This window comes from Netta rufina (assembly GCF_964035555.1).
Source record: "Netta rufina genome assembly, chromosome: 26".
Taxonomy (NCBI): Eukaryota; Metazoa; Chordata; class Aves; order Anseriformes; family Anatidae; genus Netta; species Netta rufina.
In genome coordinates, this window is record NC_140150.1 from 4,738,268 (window position 1) to 4,753,730 (window position 15,463).

General features: G+C 47.0%; 1 protein-coding gene across 2 annotated transcripts in view; it reads right to left on the bottom strand.

The window, feature by feature from the left end:
• The window catches only part of BRPF3 (bromodomain and PHD finger containing 3), a 29,242-nt gene that overhangs the window by 6,603 nt on the left and 7,176 nt on the right, over positions 1-15,463 (bottom strand). Inside the window, exons 3-12 of one of the 2 annotated variants that reach the window (XM_084301730.1) lie at positions 14,614-14,770; positions 12,589-12,720; positions 10,406-10,534; positions 9,715-10,027; positions 8,173-8,439; positions 7,527-8,003; positions 5,325-5,418; positions 2,460-2,557; positions 312-409; positions 60-131 (exon numbers count right to left, since the gene is read on the bottom strand). In XM_084301730.1, coding sequence (XP_084157856.1) covers positions 78-131; positions 312-409; positions 2,460-2,557; positions 5,325-5,418; positions 7,527-8,003; positions 8,173-8,439; positions 9,715-10,027; positions 10,406-10,534; positions 12,589-12,720; positions 14,614-14,770 — 1,819 coding nt within the window. In that variant the 3' untranslated portion in view covers positions 60-77. Of the gene's footprint in view, positions 1-59; positions 132-311; positions 410-2,459; positions 2,558-5,324; positions 5,419-7,526; positions 8,004-8,172; positions 8,440-9,714; positions 10,028-10,405; positions 10,535-12,588; positions 12,721-14,613; positions 14,771-15,463 lie in introns of those variants that run through there. The other variant, XM_084301729.1, reaches the window with a different exon arrangement.

The window sequence follows — 15,463 nt, forward strand, 5'->3', positions numbered from 1 at the left end:
TACAGCTGTACTCACTGGGTAAGAAGATGTACAGGCAGTGAGACACCAGTGGCACCTGGTGCCTGCCTTTACAAAATTTAAGTCTTCTCATTCCTATAGTACTGCGGAGAGGAGAGGGAGAGGAGAGGGCTCTGAAACAATGAGCACAGGGAAAATAAACTGTGAAAATGGAAAACAAAACAAAACAAAACCCACATAGTACATGATTTTGAGAAGCTTTCCTTTTCTGTCTGGCTACACTGCACGCTAGCACTGTGTTCTGGGGTACCTGCGCTGCTGCTACAGACTGCAAGAGAGCAGAAGGTACTTACCAAGGCAGGGTAGGAGGGATAGCCACGGCACTTGGCCCACACGAGCTCCAAGGGCTCCAGCTCAGCCTGACTCTCAAAGGCCATCAGGAGAGTCCTGCCTAAGGGACAGAAGGAGGCATGGCTTACAAGGGCCCAGGTGCCAGCACGGAGGTTGCAATAACACAAGAAACCACCCCATCACCTAACCCAGTCCTGATGGCTTGCCTTGTCTTGGTAGCAATCAGTTAAAGCAGCTGAACGACTGTTGCACTTAAAACACGTTGACAATATTTCTGTTTCAATTTCTTTTATCCTGTTTGGTTAGACAGCAAGCAGAGAGCTGGAATTTCACTTTTGCTGAGAACAAACCTACTGTCCTCTTATTTGTCACACAAAAGCATACGTTTAGTCACTGACATGCACAAATGCACAATTCCAGAGCACTTCTCTTAATTAAGACAGAGAGCAAAATGGAAAGCCACTTATTGTTTGAACCTACATACATTTGGTATCCACATCCATACATGGTAAGACACACTTCTCTTCCACAGTAAGTTTATGATAAATGGAACGTGCAATGAGACACAGCATGGCTCCAGTGAATGTCCAGCCTTTTTTATGGTGTGTCAGTACAGTTATGTTCTGCCTTAAGACAGTTGTTCTCCTAAATCATAGGTCTAAGTCCATGCACACACGTAGAATCATAATATCAGAGAAATCATAGAATGGTTTGGGTTGGAAGGGACCTTAAAGACCGTCCAGTTCCACCCCCAGGGACACTTTCCATTCGATCAGGTTCACCAAACTCTGCTTTGAAATGAATAGCTGTAACATTGATGAAATCAAATGGGTATAAAAGTGATGAATTTGGTCCATCAAGCTCCAAGCTAAATTCACCCTCAGTGGAACTGATGAAGCTGTATCTGAGATTGATTTGGACCTCTGCTCGGAGAGCTCCTTTTTATTCCTTGTAAATACGAATATCCAGCCAATTCTGATGTCACATACATTGAGAGTATTTGATCTCTGTAGGAAATGCCTGCTTCTCATTGACAGAAGTCTGTTAGCTACCAATTTTTTCAAACTCGGGTCAGAAATGTTGCAGGAGATCTATTCAAGAGATGAATAACTCATCTGCTAGCTCCTGGCCCTGGAAAAGGAGCAATCTTCATTACTTTGAGTTTTACAGCAGGCAGTGCTTCCTCTGGGGGGAATGGTCAATACTCTGACTTTACCACAAGTCAAACTGAATCTAGAATATGCTGAATACACCCCAAATGAGTGCACTGCCAAGGCAGACCCGATGTGCTTCTCTGTTATTACATTCCAAGCGCATTCTTCTGTTAATGAAACGATGTTATAAAGCACAGAATCGTGTGATTCCAATTCTCCCGATACCAGCCCCTCTCTGTAAGCTTATCTCCAAAGCAGATTGCTGAGCACGAAGGGTCCAGGGTGATAACAGCTCCCGCGGAGACAGGAGCCAGTGCACAGGAGCTGTACAGAAGGGCACGGGCATACCGGGATGCCAAAGCTGAATTCTTATTTCAGAGACACCAGTGTAAACCAGCAGTAACTCTATCAACGACACACCGTAACCAAGATGAGAATCTGGCCACGTGAGTGCTGGAAGAATGGTGTGTTGCCTTGGGGAGCATTAGAGGAGTGTGACTTAATTACACCATTGGATAGCACAGTCAGACAAAGACAACGACTTTGTTACGAAGACCTTGAAAGCAAGGATAGCAATACAAGAGGGAAGAGCTGTGAAGTCATTTCCAGAGAGACCTCTCCTGCAATTATCATTTACTGTTTGTATTGCAGCATCATTAAGGAGAACTAGTCCCCTATCTGAAGAAGGCAGTGCCAGACACATTACACCAGATCAACAGAAAGCAAATATCCGAGGAGAACACAGGGCACAAGCAATCAGCAAAAGTGAAAGCAGGAAAAACCCTTTATGCAACAGCATAAATTGGTAAAAAGCAGGGTGATAACACAGGGGCAGGTTAGCATCCTGACCGTGCCATCTGTGTGCTTCCAGGAGGGCTGGTTCCCAACACGCCCTGAGACCTGCTCCCTCTGCTTCAGGTGCGGTCTCAGCCCTATCGTGCTGTGGGACAGGAGCGAGGTGTTCCCCAAAGCAGAGTCCCCGTGAGCCACTCTCACCTGAGCTGCTGTAATCAGAGTCTCCGTTCACACCGTCCAAGAAGGGCACCCGAGAAAGAGCTGGCTTCCCTCGACTTCGCTTGGGAGGCATCAAACCACTGTTAGAACAGACAGGAAAAGCAGGGCATTAGGAAAAAATAGATTACCCTTGAACACACAGCCAAATAAATGGACTCCCCTGTTTAAAACACTGAAAAATAACTGCACTGGTGCATCCCTGATGTGAAAAGAACACCGAATACTTGAGCAAAACGTCTTTTCTGGTGCAGGAATGCTGGACGTTGTCCCAGCTTTTCCAAGAGTGACGAGGGGGGCCTTATACAAACCTCATCATTAACGTGAGGAAGAAACCCAGCAAGGACTACATGCTGGAGAGGTGATGCCGTGATGTTTGGCACTCGTGGACTCACCCAGTTGTGTGTAAACTTCAGAGAGGACAGAGCAGCCCTCTGGTACGATGCCAATCTATCAGCAACTGAACTCTATCAGCCCAAGTCCTGAACATCCTTTTACCTCCCTACTACACAGATTTCAGAAAATAGCACATCTCCGTCTTAGGCAATCCCATTTTTTTCACTTCTGGTAATTATTTTGTACAATTCTCTAATAACCACCCCATTCCGAGTGTATTTGGTGCTCAAAAAGACAGAGTGGAGAAAAAGCAGTAAACAGAGCTGCTCCTAAATAGAATAATTGTACAAGTTCTCCATGAGACATCAGCTTGTTTTAATTCCTTGTTTTGTGGGTGTCACACAGCTCTAATGTAATTTTTGCTATGTGAATTGCTTGCAATTATTGTAATAAGCACTTACATCGCACTTTTCATCTTCAAAGTACTTTGCAAACATCAACTAACAAGCCCCCACGCTCCCCTGTGAATTCGGTTTTGTCTCTCTCACTTCCAGATGGGGAAACTGAGGTAAATATAGCAGGGCCATGAGATCAAGACACGGTCTGAAAGTGAGTTTCTGGCTCCTTGTCCTGTTCTGAGTTCATCCTCACCCCGTGAAGGATTTCTGCATGACTCAAGGGCTCCCATTTAAATGACATTACAACTCTGCGTGAATCCAGCTCTCTGCTTTTTGTTCCCATCCACGCAGCTTCTCGACTTACAATATTTTACTGCAACAGTTTCTTGTGAGATCTGCATGGGGATCATGGCAATATCCCACTTACAGGAGAGGCAGTGATGCTCAAGCTGAAGATTTGGGTACAAAACCCAGAGAAAAGGGGAGAGAGGAGGCGGTGTGTGGATGTCAGCTCAGAGAAGCATTGGAGGCCTTTTGCCTCCAAGGGGCTTGGGATCTGCTAAGGGAGATAACTCACCGGGGGGCTGCGTGCTCCCCTGGGGCTGCCCAGCCCCTGACAGTGGACGTGGGATCGCTCTGCCACCATTTCCTGCCCTCACAGAGAGCTCATTCCCCCCAAACCCAGGCCTTGCCTCTTTCCACTGACACAGGCACCAGAAGGCCCTCAGGAGACAAAAACACAGCTCTGCATACCTGCAGGACACTGCCTGTTGCCTCGGGCCTTTCCAAGTATTTGCTAAAACATTTGAAGGAATTAAGGCGCATAATGGCTTATCTTTCTGTCCAAAACATGTTTTAAACAAAGATGTTCATGAGTTAAAAGGGCAGCTAACAAAACACCAGCTCCTCTTGTGTGCTGCTCCACAGCGCACACATTCATTTTTTTCAAAAGTTTTGGATGAAGAACACAGGGATCACCACAAAGTTTGCTTCAGGGTTAAAATGTTAATTTCAACCCCCAACCAACTACGCTGTAGCCAAATTTTAAGCCTTTGAAAACCTACTTATGATGGAAACACTAATCAAACCTTAGCTATACAAGTAAACTTATGCATCTCTAACATTTATGTGTTGAACCTAAAGAAAAAAGCTTCATAACAGCTAACATTTAGGATCACTCTGCAAAGCAGAGTGAAGTTTTCATTTAAAAAATGCTCCTGGGACTCAACCCTGCTGCAGAATACTCTGTTACACAACAGACTGTAGTCTCAGCCCTAACAATGGGTGTGCACGGGGAATTTTACGATCTCAAGTGCTCAGCTACCACTGCAAGCTTGGGGTTTTACAGGACTAACTGGGCACATGCACTGTAAGGAAGCATAAAGTGACTGAAATTATTTCCCTACTGACAGGCCATCACCCTCAGGATCACCGAAGACAAGCAGAGGGCAATGACATGTCTAAGGCACTGAAAGTATTACTCACATCAACCCTAGTTGCCCCTGTAGCCTGCAGGCACAGCACACACTGCACACGATTTTGGCACAATGCTGTTATGACATGGATCTCACTGTGCAGTGAAAGGGTTGTGAAGTGTAAAGTCAGCGTGAGGAGGAATGGACAGGGAGATAAGACCAGAAAATGGGTATGGTACCATGGTACCTACTGCATCTGACCAAAATACAGACGTTTGCTTTCAGTCTGCTCAGTCCTGTCTGAAAGTTCTGTTTTTGAACTTCTGGAAGGAAGAAAGCAGCCGTTCAGTAGGTGGCAGAGGTTCAGTTTTGCCTGTGGTGCTGGGCTGGCCTTTTGAGATCAAAGGGTTTTCTGGCCTTGGCTCTCAAGAACCGCAGGAAGATATGCATCAGCAAAGAAGATGCGTACATACTGAGAAACAGGAGTGTAACAGATGCCCACTTGCTTGAAAAATCAAGCAGTGTTCTGGGACCTAGAGCTTAAGAGGACAGGATGGAGCCTGAGAAGTTTTTTTCTTTAGGTTCAACACATAAAATAACTATTTGGGCTGGGTTTTAAACAAAGAAGTTGAATGACAAACCCAGGCCAATAAATCCAGAGAGGAGATATTTTGGGGGAGCAGCTTAGCCCAGGGTCTTACCTGCAGGCTTCAAGTACCAGCCCACTGCCCAGGCCAGAGCCACACTCGGAGTCAGAGCCGTTTTCTGCGTGCTTCGCAAAGCCGTTGGTCACTCCTGCCAAGGAAACAAAAAGGGAATCAGCCCCAGGAAACAGCAACAACACACAGAGACGCTGCCAAAATTCGGGTAGGGTCCCTGCCTGCTGACCTGGAAAGCCAGGAGCAGTCACAAAGAGGATGAGTGCTTCAACAGGAGAGGGAAATTCTGAGTTCCCCAGGCTCAGCTGGAACCCGAAGGTGACCAAAGAGAGGTATTTCTGCTCCCCACACCCAGGAAATTGGGCTGCCTGAAGAAGCAGCGAGTGCTGGGAAAGTGCCCTGGGTAGAAGCCCCCCCTCTTCCTCTCAGGCCAGTACAAATGTCACTGCAGTGGAATATTTCAATTCCGTGCCCCGGGCACTGACTGCACTGGAAATCTTACCTTTGCTGCCAAGTTTCCTGCTCCATGTACCAGAGGGATACCTACACAGGGAGCTGGCATCACCTCTGGGATTAGACAAGAACCAAATCTCCCCAGCACAGGCAGGAAAAAAAAAGGAAAAAAAAGGAAAAAACAAACAAACAAACAAACAAAAAACCAAGACCAAGCACCAACCCAACACTGCCCTAAGAAAAGCAGAGCAGGCACAAGCAGGCAGACGACCACTGCCTTTACCCACCATAAACACAGCACGGGGGTCCAACAGTCCCCAGGTTTCCTGCAGGCTCCCTAGAATTCCATGACCCACACAAAGGGCAAAATCGTGTCAAGGCCACTATTATTTCTCCAGCTTTAACACTGCCACTGCCACAGGGAGTGCATTTTTGGGCAACACCTTGGTGTGACAACCCTGATCACGATCACGCTGACCTGCCTCTGTGGTAACACAGACTTGGCACACCAGACACTCCCTCCAGTTAGGAGAAAACAATTGTGTTTGAAACAGTTGAAGGCACTGAATCACCAAAGCAGTGCTGCGATTCAGGAAAAAAACAGCAGTGCTTCTTCAGCAGAGGAAAAATATTACTGCCTAGTTATCACTGATTTTCCAGCACCCTTCCTGTATTTTTCCTTTTTTAATTTCAACTTCTCATTCTGAGCTTTATCCACTGTGGGTAACTCCTCTCTGCTTTAATTACTGGCACACAATGACAGTGTGTCCCTCAGCTAGCAGCTCCTCTTTGGAGAAGACATTCACATTTCCTTTAACCTGTCCTGGTAAGTCAACCCCAATGTGCAATTGCTTTCCTCCCACTCTCTATTTACGAACAACCTTCAACAGCCAAATAACTTTAAGATGGTATTTGAGGTATGGGCTGTCAAGCCTTACACATGGGAGCTGTCCCACAATGGCTGTTAACACAGAATTGGAAAGAAATCACATTGCTGTCACTCAGATGTTCCTTTTCACCTTGAATCTTTCTAAATTTGATCTCAGCTGCTTATCCTTGTTTACAGGGCTCTTTTGAAAAGGAACCTGTTTGGTCTTCCCACTAATTTTATCTGAGTCTCAGAACTGAGAGTACAGCTTGGTTTAAAGGCAGTGTTTACCATCTCATCTTACACGAGTGTTGTGTTACTCGTCCACTGCACACTTCCAAACAAACACATCACTTCTGCAGAAGGAAACCCTCGCTCCTCAGAGTAGCCTACTCAGCACAAAGTTTCCCATGAGGGCAGGAATGCCAGCACTTCTCAACCTTTACTACAGACCCTGCAATCTCCAGCCAGGCCATTCAACATCTCTGCAAGCAGCTGGGCATGGTGGCTTGCTCTACAAAAAGTGGTGAACTCCTCTCAGCAGCCCTGCTGACTGGTGAAAGGAAGAATTACTTGTAACCCAATCGGGGTTTCATCTCTTTAGCGTTAAATGTCTAAAACGGAGCTGTGTAGAGCTGAACTAAGTTACCACAAACTCCCATGTATAGTCAGGTGAGAAAAGAGGTGCAGCTCATTATGGACATGTCTTGTCTGCCCCGTTTTAGCAACCTGCAGAAGAGGTGAGGCTTTCCTCAGGCACCTCTGGCTCTGGTGACTGTGTCCTCCAAGCACAAAGTGAGTTTCAGGTGAGCAGTTCACATGCAAACATCTTTACCTGGCCTCAGCGCTCCCACTCTCCCAGCCCTACCTAGCAGTTTCCAGGTGTACAAAAGGAAGAGAAATCCCAGGAATGAAGGAATCACCTCTCTGTCCTGCCTGCCTGGGCGACTTCTCTCCGTCGCTCTCGCTGTAACTCCTGCTCTGCGGCCGTTTCCGGGCTTGTCGCTCCCTGTCGCTCTGCCCGTGGTCCTCCCCGTTCTCCAGGGAGCAGTCCAAGCCCCTCTGCAGCTTCACCCCATTCTTAGCTTTTTTAAAAAGGACAGATGTCCGTCGGCCCACGCCACTGAAGGGGGGGCTGGTGGGGCTGTCTGCAGGCGGCAAGGCGAGTCCGTTCAGGCCGTTGTCACTCAGCAGGCGCTGGAAGGCCTGGCTCTCCCGCTGCAGCGCCTTCTTGTCGAAGAACTCCCTGTCCGACATCACCTTCTTCTGCAGCTGGTTGAAGGACTTGCTTTCGTTGATGGGTTTGAGCGTCGGAGGGTCCTGCAGAGATTCCAGCTCTGAGAAGGAGGGTGCAGGGCCCGTGGGCTCCAGGGTGGGAGGGTGCGGGGGCTTGGCATCATCTGATAAAGGAACAAAGAATCTGCTTGAACATTTTAGAAAGAGTTATTCTCTAAACTACACAGAGTCACTCCTGTCTTCCACTAAGGCCACAGACAGGAGGAACAGCAGGTACTGGCTGTCGACATGCACTAGGAGAGTCAGAAGTAAAATCCAGTTGCAACCTCTCACCTTTCTCCCCTTCCTCATCCTCTTCCTTCACCGTTTTATCCAGCCCCTCTTCCCACAGCACAGGCTCCCCGTTGGGCATGGTCTTGTTCTGCTGTTGGGCCAACTTCTGCCGAACGGAGTTGATTTCCCGTCTCAGGAGCCGGATGCGTCGCGTCCGGGCACCACTGGACCGCATGGGGCTCACAATGTCTAGCTTCTCCAGCAGCTCCTTCAGCTGGGCCTCCAAGGAGAGGTGAGCCCGGTTCTCTGGCAGGAGGATGTTATCCACTGCAGCAAAAGAAATTGTAACAGTGAAGGGAAGGAGCAAGGCTTTTCAGAGAAGGGAATTCCACTGCTGCTATTTGGGACCACAGCCATGCCTCATTACCACTGATGCTATTTATGAACCAGATGCTTTAGTTTGGGGATTTACAAAGTACTAGCCTTGGAGCTCGGACTTCCTTCCACTGGGTAAAGAGCAGCTGATTTAACTTGCACTGCCCTCCAGTTCCTATTACTGTCCCAGGGATGGCAGTGAAAGAACACGTGTCTACACCCTACACAAGACAGCTCCAGGTCCTTCACAGGCCTGCTGAAGTGCCAGTAACTGCTGGAGCAGGGCAGAGAGCTGAGGGCTGCCCTATCATACACTAACACGAATTTCATAGCAGACTATCTGTATTTAAGAGGGTTGAAACATTTAGGAAATGAATGACGGACTGCAAGCTCCGAATGCTGGATGGCAGCAGTGTTCTGCACTAAGTTTAGCAAAGCAATTGTACACCACTGCCAACCAGTGCTTGGGATCTGCATCCTGAGATGCTGATCTTGGCTGTGGGTATGGCTGGGGTCACACTGTGAATGGAAAGTCTCACCTAGAAGGATTGTTTGGGTCCCAGTACCATAAGGCCACATCATCTCCTCCCAGCCCTTAGGGCTCCATCTAATCTAGTTAGTCTATCCTTTATCAATTTGTTGCCTACCCTGAAAGGCTTTGCATCTCCTGTGCCATCCTAGAACAGGGGTGAAACCATGTCAGTTTTCTCATTCAGTTCTCCCTCATTATTTGTCACATTTGCAACCAAGAGAATCACAGAAACTGAGAAGGAAAATAGTCTCAACCCCTGAACAGTACAGAGTTGGCTCTGTAACAAGCCAGAAGTATATAATGATTGTCGTTTTGATTTACAATGAAATATATGACCTTTCCTTAGAGCAAAAATCCTAGATCCACCTTTGCATTCTTCTTTAAAATATCAACTTATGATACACCCACGGCACAAATCAAGTAACATAGGCAGGTACAAGGTTCTGAGGCAGATATGCACTAAAAGAGCTAGAACTAAGTTGCACTTAGCTCCGAGAGCTCAACTCACCTGAAAACCTGCTCTTTGAGGCTATGAAGGAGTTAGATATATGCTTAGGTAAATACATGGGTAGGAAACATTTTTTATGTTGAATGGTGGCTACAATTTTCACACAGGCTGTGTGACATGCTCAGAACAAAGTACATGGTTACGATCTATCCAGAAAAAAAAAAAAAGAAAATTAATCAACACTCACCATCCTCCCAAGAAAAGCGGTAAAAGTCCTCAGTTTTGGGTGACTCGGGCAGGTGAATCCCCACATCAGTGTCAAAGCCGATGCTTTCAGCCTGCCGCCGTGCATGACGCAATATCGCTCCTCCGAGGTCTCTGAGCCGGACAGCTGCTCGGTGGAAAATCGTGTCTTTAGCATTATACCTCATGCAGTTGGTAACTATAAGGTTAAAGTCTTCCTCAAACTCATCCAATGTTCGGTACAGGTGGGACTCCAGCTTCCGCCTCATGGTGGAAAAATCCATTGGGTTGGAAATGAATTCCAGGTAATCTGGAACCTAAACATATAAAACCTGTACAATTACAAAAACCATTTACTAGCCAACTAGAGCGCATCCATCATAAGCACTCTGAACGCCCTTTCCACCTGCAAGGGGCAGTGCCAGCAGTTTATTTGTGTGTCACCCAGTCAGGGCAGACACATCCTGTCTCTGCAAAACACCACTTGTCTGAGATGCGCTGAAGCTTCCAGAAAACAAAACCCTGTTTTGGCCTGGAAGGATCCCCACACTGTGAGTCCTCTTTGAGATATTCTTCTGTCCACCAGCAGCTTGGGACAAGGTGGTTTGTGCTGCCCGGGTTATGACAGCACATGAGCTTCTGCCCAGCAACACCTCATCTCCAACCCGTCAGACACCCCTAGGAAAGAGACTTGCCTCGTTCAGGTTAACGGGCTCTGCGAAGATCTGGGCAGCATCCTTCTCCTGCAGCAGGTCCAGCGTCGTGCGCAGAAGGACATTGAAAGGCGTCAGCTGTAGCTCCATAGCAGCCTGCTGAACCTTGACCTGGGAACGGGAAAACGGCGATGAGGACAGTTATCGAGGACAGGATATGCAGATAGCGTCTCCCTCTTGTTTCTCCTGAATCATCAACCCAGCCTCACTCAATGGTGGAAACCTCAGGTCATCATGCCACTGGCCTGCTAGACTCACTGCTGAAGAATTTCTGGCAAACAAACAGCTTGTCTTTTCCATGTGCACGATGCACATTAGCAGACAGCACTTTGCAGAGCCTGATTTCAGAGTCCAAACTTTTTGCATGGGGAACTCCTTCTCATCCCATCTCATAAAGCCAAGCAAGAAGAAACCCCATGAACTTGAAAGAGAGTAGAACTAAAACTGAAAACAGGAAGAAGTTTTTCATGCCTGGTAAATTATCCTGTAGAACTCCCTGCCTCGAGATATTATTATGCCAATTAGCAACATTACAAAAAAGTTAAAAGTATGTAGGCGTTTACATGAACAACAACACTCGTAATTAGACGAGTGAACATAAACAAAGTTCAAGACACATGCTCTCACACTTCAAGGCAGAAGCCACACCACAGTAATGGTTAGAAGCACGTGAGTTTCATAGTACAGTTTCTTACTCCATTCTTTATGGAGTCCCTAATGCTGTCTTGATTTCAAGCTAACAAGTTGTAGCACCAGTTTGGTCTCTTACACTGAAACTCTATTCAAAGGAAACTGGAAAAGGATAGAGGTATTTATTTCTCCTTTAACATTTTAATTTCTTTGATCTTGTAATCCATCATTATGTCATTAAATCAACCACTTCAATAGGAAAGGAAAGCAAGTCTGTTTACACAAAGCAAACTGTATTTGATGTGCTCAGCAACAAGACAGCATCAATAGGAGAATGAATGAAGGCAGATAAAGCGACCTTTAAATCAACAGCATGACCACACTCTTCCCCCAAAACAGGAAAGAACCTGAACAAAGAGTCAGAACTCTGGAACATCCCTGCCACTCACCTAAAGGCTGGGCTGGGCTGGAGCTCCAACCAGATGCACTTTTCTGTGATACCATATCCATTTCTAAAGCACACTGCAGTTTCAAAAAGCTTTTATGGATTTATCCAACTGAGATATGGATACACCGAGATATCAAAAGCAAACAGATACAAAGCTCAAGTGATTTTTTTTTAATCCTCCTACCTAAAATATGTCCACACAGCAAGCAGGACTGAGCCACTGCTATAAATGAGAGATATCACAGCAAATGAACCGGTGCTGGCATCAAGAGGCCTGCAGAAAAGCCGTGGGCAGTTTCTGGACATGAAAAAAAACAGCTTGCAGAGGGGCCATGATCACAGAGGATGCTGATTTCCCTCTCTCTGGCTCCCTGCAGTGCCTAGCAGCAGGGAGAGCACCCAGGCAATGCCTGAGGGCATGCATTCAGGCTCACGTGTGCAGGTTGAGTCTTTCATGAAGCTGTCCTTGAAGATGCCTTGTGTCAGAGAGCACAGCTGTGGCTGCACCGTCTGACCAGGGGTGACAAGGAAAGACCCTCAACAGGCAGAGCTGGCAAGCAGAGGAGGTAACTTTAACCAGTGCAACTGCACACAGGTCAAAGAGGGAACTGGAAAATTTAGTAAATTAACCTTGAAACTGCTTCTTCTCAAAAAGGATACTTAGAGCGCAAAACATGGGAATTTTTAGATATAGAAATAAGCAGAATTGTGATTTAGGCCTTTTTCTGGAGAGGGTGTTACCAACATCCTGAAATACACATTAAGGGAGATCCAATTTCTACTCCGCAGAACACCTAGTCCATGCCCAGGACAGAAAAAGAAGGGCTGTTGGAGGTCATGAATACAATTCATCGTTAGTTATGCAAACACATTTCCCCAGCACTCTGCAGCCCAGCACTGGTCCTGGGGGCAGAGGCTGTTATGGACATAGGTGCTGAGCGAGAGGTGGCTGCTCTGCACATCCCCAAGTCAGACTCTATGAAAAGAGGAAAAAGCTCAAGAAAAACCTGCCGTGCTCCTCTGCCTTCTGCAACACAGGGTGCTTGCATAGGGCTGAAGCAGCAGCCTGACAGCCCAAGGTACCTACCTGCTCCCGTTTGAGCTTTTCCCTCTTACGGATGAGCTCGATGAGCAGCCGTGCCCGCTCCAAGTCATGTCGCAGTTTCTGCCAGTACTTCAGCTCTTCCTTCACTGCGCTGGTCTTCTCATCCTGCTCCTTCTGTAACACATAACAGCGGGGCGAGATGAAAAACACAACTGGCTTCCTCTGTTTTCTCCTCTTTTCTAGGTGTCCCCCATGCACCGCTCTAATAGCCTGACTCTTCTCTCCTTGTCTCTTGTTCAGATTATGTCGCCTCCTCCCTGCAGTGTTTAGCTGTCTAACAAACGTAACATCAGCCCTTCTGGATTTTGCATTATCTGTGAAGTTTGGCCTAAATCATACCGTAGCTACTCTAGGAAAACACTTCAGTGCTTGCTCACTTCTGCTCTCCGTGCCTTTATATCAAAGTTCATTACAGAGGCTGGAAATTCTCTTTGTTGGCTGCTGTGCATTGAAGAGGCAGCCCAAAGGGTTCACAGTACAAAGGCAAGGCGAGCAAAAGCATTGGAGAAAAAAAGCTATTATTATCCTCTTTGTAACCAATAGGAAATTGAGCCACGGAGAGATTCGCCAAAACACAAAGGAACAGCCAACGCTGGGAGATGAGCTCACACCTTCCAAGACACAGTTCAGTGGTTTCACAATGCAATCATCCTTCCTCTCCTAAATCTGCAGCTTTTCACATGGTTTTGAGGATACAGCTGAGGTGCACATACTTTTGCCTTACTGCCAGGAGAAGGATGATAAATGCTTTGCATGATCTCGATGGCTTATATTTGTAGAACAGTTGTCTTTAAGAACTTACTTATGGCAAATTGTTAACTTAATACAGCAAGGAAATGCTGAGTTTCCCCAAGCTCCAGGCTGATGAGTGGGAAATATTTGTTTTATTATTCATCCAGAGCTTTCCTGATGCAAACTGAAAGCCTATAAATTCCTCCAACTACAGTAAAACTAAATGTGCACAACACACACAATACCTACTACCTGCCTATGTCACAGGGTAGAGTCTTACTATCTCATTACTTCACCAACTACTTCTCGTGCCAAACACAGCACTGTTTAACAGCATCACGTCACTCTGGGATGCCAGCTCAGAGGAGGAAGCAAAGAAGCCCAGAGCTGATGATTATGTGCAAACTTTCATGTGAACGTCCATGGGAGGGTCAGAAATTCAAGCTGCAGGAAGAATGATCCAAACTGGAATTTAGCCAGGACTCTGGAGCTAACACCCATTTTCCTGAGGAGAGGATCTTCAATCACGAGAGAGGAACGTGGTTCTCTGACTCATCTGAGAGATGAGGCTACCGAGGGCCCGTCACGCCTCTACACAATCCCAGGTCTCCTGACTCAGGTGGAAAACTCTTACCTGCTGGCTCATCAACACTAATTCTGGTGGCAGAGTGGACATCCCCACTGGTACACTAATTCAGCTATTCAGGCATGAGCATACCCAGAGAACAAAAGTAACTCAGGAAGAGCCACTGTCCTCCTCCTCTTGGAGAGGGACTCTTTATGAGGGTGTGTAGTGATGGGACAAAGTGTAATGGCTTTAAACTAAAAGAGGGTAGATTTAGATTAGATATTCTGAAGAAATTATTTACTATGAGGGTGGTGAGGCATGGGAACAGGTTGCCCAGAGCTGTGGATGCCCCATGTCTGGAAATGCTCAAGGCCAGGTTGGCCTGGGGGGCTCCAGTTTGGATGGGGCTGTGAGCAACCTGATCTAGTGGGAGGTGTCCCTGCCCATGGCACGGGGATGGAACTGGATGATCTTTAAGGTCCCTTCCAACCCAAACCACCCCGTGATTTTATGACTGTTAGAATTCTTCTTTATGTTCTCCCATGCCTAACTCCTGACTAAAAATCCAGGCTCATTATACAATTCTGTAAGTGCACAGGTGAGGCAACCCTCTGCCTGTTTCACCTTTTCCAGCTATGCAACAAGTGCACCCTCCCAGGCTGTGTGTTTGCCATCCCCCCACGTGGATCCAGCCCACAGCACGGTACCTGCTCCGCATTCCTCTGGGACTGGAGATGCGAGTGCAGGCGCCGGATCAGGGGCACCCCGTTCCTCGCTTGGCGCTTCAGCAGCCAGTAGTTGTGGAGCCTCTGCATGAACTGGTTCTTCCTCTGCAGGGAGAGGCCGCTGCAGATTTTGTTCAGCCTAAAGGAAGCAAAGAGGCGTCATGGAGCCAGCTGCAAAGCAATGGTAACCCCACAGACCCTGGTGATGCCACCAGGTTCCTGATGAGGCTTTGTGGTGGGCAGCTTTGAGGCTGTGTGTCGATGCATGCCCCGATCCACACCTGCAACGGGCACAACCTGGGGACTCTCAGCCATGAAGATGTACGTGCTCGCTTTTCAGAGCACATCCCTATCTCAGTAGCAGCTTGGCTGGAGGGTCTGACCAGGGACATCACTGCACAGTCAAAGCATGCAATCCCCCATTCAGCTCCAAGCAGTAACCTGGAGCTGAAAAAAACTATTTTTCAACAACAGCTGAAAAAGCAAGAACTATTTTCAGTGCCAGAATAACTTTACTGAGGTCATTGAAGTTTTATGTCATGAAGCTGGAGTCTGGGAAACTAATTTGACAGGAGTCCAGGAGTAATATAGTACCTATTTTAACCTTTTCAAACCATTCATTAGATTATACACAGTGCCTTATCAGCAGTCTTTCAAAGCTAATCTGCTGAAATACTGGCGACACATCACCGCAATTCCTCAGGCACCAAATGAGAATTCATCACTACCTAATTCTGCATGAGAGAGCTGGGAGAAAAAACACACAGCCAGATTCAAAGCTGCTTGCAACACTGACAAGTTTGACATGCTCTGTATTAAAAGGAGGAATTAA